The sequence below is a fragment of the Eublepharis macularius genome, chromosome 4 (genome assembly GCF_028583425.1).
Source record: "Eublepharis macularius isolate TG4126 chromosome 4, MPM_Emac_v1.0, whole genome shotgun sequence".
Classification (NCBI taxonomy): domain Eukaryota; kingdom Metazoa; phylum Chordata; class Lepidosauria; order Squamata; family Eublepharidae; genus Eublepharis; species Eublepharis macularius.
Genome location: NC_072793.1, coordinates 25,461,361 through 25,469,988, shown reverse-complemented (window position 1 = coordinate 25,469,988; position 8,628 = coordinate 25,461,361). Strand labels below are relative to the sequence as shown.

The following is an 8,628-nucleotide window of genomic DNA, read 5'->3' as shown; positions in this document are numbered from 1 at the left end:
AGTGTCCTCCTTTGGGAATAATTATCTGGCTACCACTTCCTGGTAGTTTTCTCAGCAGATCTCATGCAATTTTGTGACTGGGTATTAAAGCCTCTGTAAAATTTATTTTCCATTCAGATACAATTGGGTGACCAAGCTTGTGAAGAGACTGGAAGATTGGACCGAGCTTGTGAAAAGATTGGAGGATTAGTATCAGAGATGCGTGGCTTCAAAGGCTCACCTCGGGCCAGTCATTTTGGCTTAGCTTGATGTCCTTGCCGTGTCTACTGGGACACTGACACGGGAAGGGTAGAATATTTACTGCCTTGACCTCCTGAGAGAAAGGGCAGGCTGAACAAACAAATGTGGAACCTTCTCTTGGTTCTACATCATTTAAGTAGTAGAAACTGTAGTGTCTCCTTTGGGGGAGAACCTTCGAGATGATCCAACACTCAGCCCCAGAGAAGAACAACCGCACTGAAAGTAACCCTGCCCATGAAGACGGGAGAATCATAACACATGCTTAGATCACATGCACGGTAGCCGGAGCCAAGAGACACCAAAGCTGCAACAAAGGCACTCAGAACTTCCTGTTGTTTTTGGAAAGGTTTATAGTCCTTTGCAATGATTGCATGACACACTTTTCCTTCCTTGGCGATACAACCCTCAAAAGACCAACAGGTGGTGGCCATCGGCTCCCACCACTTGACAGCTGGTCTTTGTAACCCAGACCTAGGCTAGCTGCAGAACATCAAATGCACTTTTAACATCTCCATTTAATATTTACATTCAAGCAATTAATAATTGGAAGCTTATAGTTTAGACACTTCTAGTAGCAGCAGTTTCTATAATAGCTTGTTTAGCTTTAGATAATGATTTTTTTTTTGCACATTTAAAACAATATGTGTTGACAGTATCAAAAAATATATACCAGAGGAAGGGATGGTCCTGCAGTTTTGTGAAAAGAAAGGACAAGGAAAACAAAGCCACAAGTGGCATTTTTCAAAAAGGAAGAACAGAAAATATTTGATATAGTTTATATATATATAATATATGTATTTTATATAATTATATATATATATGGCGATCTAGGAAACTCCATAAATCTAGGATTTATTTTTATATTTCATTATATAAATACCTACAAATAAATATATTAGCACGGCCCACCCAGGGAGGCCCGCTTTTCAGCTCAAACAATACATTTTCAGCAACACCACATACAAACGGGAGCAAGAACCACTCAACAAGTTAGCACTGTTAAAATATAATACTATGTAACTCTCCCGTGCATTAACTGGGAAGCCACCACCCTCAACATCTCCCAATGCCCAAGTCCCCCCAAGGGCGGAGACGGCACTGCAGGATTCAACCGATCAAGAAGGCCACCCTGTAGCATAGCCAAATCTCTGTGCCGGCCCGCTCTTCTTCCAGGGCAGGGAGGCATCCGATCTCGGTAGGACCAGCCCTACACACCGTACCATAGAGTTTCTCTGGGTAGAACAATACCTTAGAGGAGGGGTCATGTGTCAGGCTACCAAGGGAGAGGGCCCAGAGCCCGCGCCCGAACCTCCTCCTCACACTGTCACATATTCCTTGAAGGTCACAGTCAGGCAGTTTGCCGTCACGTCTGTAATTATTATATTCCCAAAGAAAGGCTTGAACTCTTGCACGGGCTCCTCCTCGTCTTCCTCCGCCTCCGCCTCAAACTGTTCCACTTGCTTCGGAGCCTCTGGCCCGGGCTTGTCTGCTGGGGGCAGCACAGTTTCTGGCTTAACTTGTACCAGGCCAGGCTCGCTGTCCCCCCGAGCCTTGACACACCGCAAGTCTATGGGCTCATCTAAGTCCGAGTCCAGCAGAATGACCTCCGGTTGGGAGGCAGGCAAGGCGCGGGGCTCAGGTCTCTCGGGGACAGAAGGGCTTAAGCAGGTGGGAGCACTGATGCTCCGGGAAGTGAGGCGTTTCTTTCCGGTCTCCTTGTCCCCATGAGGCTCCGAGAGGCAGCGTTTCCGGGGCCCGCTACAGGTGGAGGAGAGGTTCACTCCCATGGTGGCAGGGCTGTGCTCTTGCTGGCTGGGCTCCATGGACCACGGGGATAGGTTTGGCTTGGTGGTAAGTTGCAGAGGCTCTGGCTCGGGGACAGCTGGCTCTTTGCCTGGTGCTGCAGCCCTTTGGGGACTGGTCCCACCTTCGACAGGGACCTGACCTGGCTCAGTCCCAGATTTTCCCTTGGCATCACCAGCCTGCCATCTCTCCCCCCCATGCTTTTTCCAGGACTCCTGCCTGTCCTCGGCTCCCTTCTTAGCAGTCCTATCCTCAGCCACTCGCTTCTTGGCCGGCTCTCCCGACTTGATCTTCACCGCCTGCATGCCGTTCTCCATGTACTTGCTCATGACAATCACAATACGGCCATTCTTGTTCTTATTCTTGACGATCTTCATTTTACCCCCGATACCATTGCTGGCCATGCCATCCCGGGCGGGTGGCAGCGGCGGCGGCCCTGTGCCACTGGACAGGTTCTTCTCTGCCCCGTTCTTTCCTTCTGTACTGTTCAGGTTCTTCACCGGGTTCAGCAAGCTTTTTGCCGCACCGTGGGCCCATTTGTCCGAATGAGACATCAAGGAGCTTTTGCTGTGATCCAGGCAGGCCTGCCCTTGCTGCGGTTCCTTGCTGCTCGGCTGGTAATGAGGCTCGTACATCTTGGGATCGGGCTGGTAGTGGTGGTGCTTCTTGCTATTCAGCTGGTAGTAGTACTTCCCTTTGCTGTGTGACTGATGCTTTATGCCGCTGTCCTTGCCGTTGGGCTGGTACTGGTGATGCTTTTTGCTATTGAGCTCGTACTGATGCTGCTGGCTTTTTCCCGAACCGCCAAGGTCCAGCTTAGACCTGTTCTCCATAGCAGGGTCCTGGAGGCCAGTGAGGACATTAGAGCGGCGTGCAAAGGACGGCAGCTGCAAAGGGAGAGGGGAAGAGAAAGAAAGGCATCCGTGAAGGAACAGCAAGAGAACAAAAAAGTTGACAAGCTCTTATCGAGACTATTAAAAAATAGAAGCACGTGTTATCAAACCCCGAACTTTTGACATTTGTGAATGCGAGATCCTAGTCTAGTCTCTCCCCTAAGTGACTGAGCTATATATGAACGTACGAAACAGCCTTATACTTATTCATACCATTGGTCTATCAAGATCAGCCCTGCCTACTCTGACTGGCAGCTGCTCTTTCAAGAGGAGGTCTTCACAGTGCCGGCTATATGATCCTTTTAACTGGGGAGGCTGGGGACTGAACTTGGGAATGTGGCAAGCAAAACCAAATCTCCACCTTTGAGCCATAACCCTTCAGGGCTTTTTTTCTGGGGAAAGAGGTGGTGGAACTCAGTGGATTGCTCTTGGAGAAAATGGCCATGTGGCTGGTGGCCCCGGCCCCTGATCTCCAGACAGAAGGGAGTTTAGATTGCTCTCCACGCAGCAGCGCAGAGGGCAATCTCAACTCCCCTCTGTCTGGAGTTCAGGGGGCGGGGCCACCAGCCATGTGACCATTTTCAAGAGGTTCCGGAACTCCGTTTCACCGCATTCCAGCTGAAAAAAAAAGCCCCACTTCATGCACTGGTTGAAATTAAAGGAGATGAGAAATCATTTCACTCTACTTAGATTTTGAATGCACAGTAGACTTTTTTTAAAAAAGAAAAGCACGTGGAAGACTAAAGAAGGGAACAGTTTACTTTTTGGTTTAAAAAATATATATATTCTACTTTCCCCCCAATCAATGGGATATCAACCAGTGCAAGCATAGCTTAACCAGCAACCCAAAATGCAAAGGACATGGCTTCAAATGCTAAAGCGACACTCCTTGTCTCTGGTTACCTACTTCTTGGCAAGCCACAAACATCATAGATTGCAAATCTCCACAACCGAGCAAAGAAATGGTAGCCAGGGGAAGAAATTTGGAATTAAGGTCAGCTGACTTGTGCCTCCTGTAAAGCATCTACCAAGCTGTCTCTCTTGGGGACTGAATCACGGGCGTCCAAAGAACAGCCCTTGCACGCTGTGCAGCCATCAGAATACATTCCACATATTTCAAGGCTGGCAAGAAGCCCTCGGAAGCCACAGCTGGTTCTTACAGGAGCAACGGTGGGTGGAGCTTCCTCTGGCAGTCAGAATTAACAATGGATTTGTAGATACGGTGCACACATCCCCCCCCCCCAGCATGATGAAACCAAGATGAAACTCTCTTCCCCAGGGAAAGACGCTTAACAAGGGATGAGGATACTTATAAATTGCCATACACAGAGAGACACGCAGAAACACACACACAAACAAGACAACCAATAAATACAGCTTTTGTCATCAGCCTATTCGGCAATGCTCAGGACTTTGTCAGTGTTCCCGCTTATTGTTTCGACTCCTTTCAAGGAAAGGAACAACAGAAAGATCAAAGGGATTCACCTGGACAACCAGTGGCTTCGGCTTTGGTCCTCGCTTGCGGTACCCCATCAGTTGCTCCTGTCTCTCCCTGAAGAAATATGTGTATTTAAAAAAATCAATATTGATGTAATTAAGAAGCCTGTGTTTCAACAGCACGCTAGAGATTGGGGCAGAAAAGGGGGACGGCTTTTATCATTCTAGTTAAGAGTGAACAGAAGGTCAAGGTGGCTCCTACTGGCGAGTAAGCCCATTGAACATAGTGGAAATGGGAATCACTTCTCCGTAACCGTGCAAAGCATCGGGCAAGAGACCTCAGGCAAAAGAAGAAAACAAGCTTCAGGAATTAATACAGGCCAACAGGCGTAATTTGCCCCTGCCAGAGTTATTCATATAGAGCTGACATGGAGACACAATTACGCGCATTCTCACATAAACACCTCTGGACCTTTCATGGTTTGCACGCATGAACATTAAGGCAAGATGGAGGAGCACAACTTTTGAACTACATATACATGCTAGTAAAGATAAACATTGCCTCTCCAACGTTTTCAGCATTGTAAGTGAACATGCCCTGTATCTCCAAAAAATTATCAATGTGCCTATGAATATTTAAGCATTCATAGGCAAGTTGGAAGAAACCATTTCCCATTCCTGAGAACCAAGAGTTCTTCAAGCTGTGTGCTTACCTAAAAAGTAGTAGCTTTTCATACCATCCAATATTTCTCTCTTTTTGCAACAGCACATTAAAATACTGAGGGCAAGTTGCCATGCAACCTATTACTTCAAACTGAGTTGAGAAAAGCAGGTTCACCTTGACTTGCAAATTGGCAAGGCAGATTTACCCACTCTTCTCTAACACAAGCTGTTCCAGACTTAGTTTGACAATCTCAAAACAAATGTACAGGTTGCAACCTTAAGCACTGTTGTCTGTGTAAAGTGCTGTCAAGTCACGGCCAGCGTATGGCGATCCCATCATGGGGTTTTCAAGGCAAAAGACAAACAGAGGTGGTCAGCCATTGCCTGCCTCTATGTAACAATCCTGGACTCCCTTGGTGGTCTCACACCCAACTCTCCGTAGTTTGCAAGGTCTGGCAAGATCAGCTTAGCCTGATAGCAAAACCTACCAAGTTCAATAGCGCATATTTCTAAGGCTGCCCTAAAAAAACCAGCAAGGGGACGGGGACTTTCAAGAAAGAAATGGATACAAAAATCTGGGATGCAAACAGCCTGGCTAAGCCCTCCTTCTCAGCCGATGCTTTTTCACTTCTCTCCAAAGGGCCACTAGGAACACAGAACCAAGCGGACGAACCAGCCAGCCGGAAAGACAGGCGCAAACAGTTGCCCTGAGACCTTGTGCAATAGCCGGCAAACACACTTGCTGTATGACCGCGTATCCTAAATGACAGGGAAGCCCGGGCAGGCTCCTTCCCCCCCCCGCCACACACACACCTCACGCTGGAGTGTTTTGGTAACTAGCAGCAGCAGGCAGCCAACTTCCCACTCATGCAGCGCAAGGGAGGCGGCAGCCTCAAGCTCTGTAGGAAATCGGGAGCTGCACCGGATGCTAATCACCTCATTAGGATTCACATAACGAGCGCCTTGCCTTGCCTCCATCACTGCCTCAAAGGCTGCTGGCTGAAGACTGGGGAGACCGTTCCGGCTTGCTTGGCAGCCCAGGAATCGTGCTCTGGAGCTAAGCCAAGGTGCCCAACCAGGTGTCCTTCCCATCCCAGAGGGCTGCCCAGATATGCATTCTGATTCAAGCTGCCAGATGTCTCCGGAGGGCGGAAGGGCCGTCCTCTCCCTACCCAGCATGTGGCCCTTTGCCAGGCCAGGGCCCTGGGAGGGAATGCAGAGTTGGGAAGGGGCCCCAGCAGGACGCAAGCCTCAGCCCAGGCCGGCAGCATCTCTCCCCAGCTGCAGCCTCCACCGCCTCTTCCCAAGGTCTGAAGTTCACTGCTTGACTGGGGCTGGGACGCTGCAGGAAACCAGGGGCAGGCCAAGGGGGAGGGGGGAGCGTCCCAGCAGCAGCAGCAGCAGCCCCGCTCCGGGATCGAGGAATGCCGCCTGCCAGGCTGGCCCAGGTTGGAACAGGGCTGCCTTTTGCAACTGGTAGGCAAGCCACGGCGGGGGGAGCGAGTTTTGCAACCGCCGGAGCTCCTCTCCTCGGAAGGCTCGCAGAAACTGCCAAGCGCAGCAGCGCTCCCCCGCCGCCGCTCCCTTCCGTCACGTGCAAGCTACCACCTTGCAAACGAGCGAGCAAGCAGGCCACTCGGCGCTGGGAAGGAAGTCCCGCGCTGCAGCGGCGAAGGGGTTAAAGCGAAGTTCCGCACCGCGGCGGGCCAGTTGCACAAGCCTCCCTTCCCAGGAAAGGCGCTCCAATTCGGCGGCCAAACGCAGGAGAGGGGCGCCTCGGCCCGACCGGCTCCCTCCCCGCCCGCACCGCAAGGACTTCACCCCGCGCCGCAATGGCTGTTTCTAGGCTCCCCTCTGCCCTGCGCAGGCAGATCCGGGCACACGCTCGTTCACAGACACGCACACGCACGCACGCCCCTTCGCCCTGCGGCTCTCACCTGTTTTGAAAGGCGATCAGCAGCCTGGGATCCAGGATGTTCTCCTCCGGCTCCCACGTGTTATATCTTGCAAAGGAAAGGAAGGGGGGAGTGTTGGCGGATTTTTTTTTTTTTTGCACACAAACTCGGCAGTGCAGAGAAATCGCGATCACCTGCCGCCCGATGCAAAAGAGGCTCCGCTTTTTTGCATCCCCACGAGCGGTTCCAAGGGGCCCGGTTAGAGACTGGCCCCCTGCAGCCCCCCTGGGGGTCCTTTCAAAGGGCACATCCCGAGCCGCCGCTACCCAGGGAAGGGGGATGGGCCGCGGAGGAAGAGGCTGGAGGCTGGGCGGGAGGACAAGAGCCGCTCTGTTTATTTAGCGCGGTTATTATTCCGGAGGAATTCTAAGCACGCCGCGGGCAGGGGTTGCAACGCCGTCCCGATCCCGCCGGGGAGCCAGCCGCAAACCCGCCCTCCTCTCCGCTGTGTCCAGCCCAATCCGGCTCCTTCCCCCTCGTCGCTAGGGCTCTGTCATCCAGCCCCCCCCCCCCCCCCAGTCCACGGCTCACGCACGTCCCCCTCCGATCCCGCGGCAAGGCGGAGGGGGCGCCGCGTCCCAACGGCAGCCTCCCCGCCTGCTGCGCAGCAAGCGGGGTGACAGCGCCGGGCTTCCCCCGCTCCCTTGGTGCCAGACCAGAATTGGGGAGGGGGGCTTCGTCCTGCCTTTGCCTCCCCCTCCCTCCCCTCCCCCGCTGCTCTCCGGGCTGCTCTCTCGGTTCTGCAATATGGAGCCTGCTTTCCAAGGGAAAGGAGCCATTTTCTGCAACTGCTGCACATCAGTCGCCGCCTTGCCGCTGCGAAGCGGCTCGCTTTCCCCCCCGGTCCCCTCCCCGGCCTATTCCGCCGCCCCCTCCCCCAGCCAAGCCCCCTCCCCCGCTCCTTTTCACGCACGCATTCACAATCGAGGCATTTGCCGGGCTCCCGGAGCAGGCGAGAGGCTTGGCGGAGGGAACGAAGCAGACGCGCAAGGCAGCTCGGAGAGGCTGCCCGGTCGCCCAGCTGCCTTCCCCGGGACTTACTTGGAGGACCATCCCCTCCATTTGACGAGATACTCCACTCGGCCCTGCAAAAGATTGGGGGGGGGGAGAGAGAGAAGGCGTCAGTCTCCGGGCAGACCCCCCCCCACCCCCCGCCTGCCCCAGACCACCAGCCCGCCCTGCCCTGCCCTGCCCGGCCCTGCCCTGCGGCGCGGCGGGCTCACCTTCCGGATACGCTTCTTCTCGATGCTCTCCACGGCGAAGACGTGCTCGCCCACCGCCGGCAGCTCCATTTTGGAGGGGGGGCCTGGGGGCTGGCGCCTTGCAGACGGACTGCGCTTCCAGCCCGCTCGCTTCGCCTTGCCAGACAACTGAGCTCCAGCCTCCTGCAGCAGCGCAACTCATGCAAATCCAGCCAAGGACGTCAGCGGGGGCGGGGCCTCCCTGCCTGTCAAGGGAAGAGGCGGCCCCAGGATTGGCTGGGCTCTGCTCTGCCGGGGCGGGGGACGGAGAAGGCGGGGGCGGGGGCGGGGTTTGCCCCCGTTGCGGGGGAGAAGCGGGGAGGGCCGGCCCGCTCCGCTCCGCGGCTGGGCAAAGGGCCCTCTGCAAGGTCGGGAAGGCGCCCCAAATCGGATTGC

The 8,628-nt window shown here is 53.9% G+C and overlaps 1 protein-coding gene across 2 annotated transcripts; it reads right to left on the bottom strand.

Annotated features, from left to right (window-relative positions):
• Positions 1-572: 572 nt before the first annotated feature.
• CBX4 (chromobox 4) lies at positions 573-8,344 on the bottom strand. 2 transcript variants are annotated; one of them, XM_054977666.1, is made up of 5 exons: positions 8,215-8,344; positions 8,033-8,076; positions 6,974-7,039; positions 4,422-4,488; positions 573-2,930 (listed from the first exon to the last, which is right to left on the bottom strand). In XM_054977666.1, the coding sequence occupies exons 1-5, from the start codon at positions 8,281-8,283 to the stop codon at positions 1,557-1,559; spliced, it is 1,620 nt and encodes a 539-aa protein (XP_054833641.1). In that variant the 5' UTR covers positions 8,284-8,344; the 3' UTR covers positions 573-1,556. The 2 variants fall into 2 exon arrangements, with proteins under 2 accessions (XP_054833641.1, XP_054833642.1); XM_054977667.1 differs by lacking the exons at positions 4,422-4,488; positions 8,033-8,076; positions 8,215-8,344 and having other exon boundaries at positions 6,974-7,042.
• Positions 8,345-8,628: the final 284 nt, after the last annotated feature.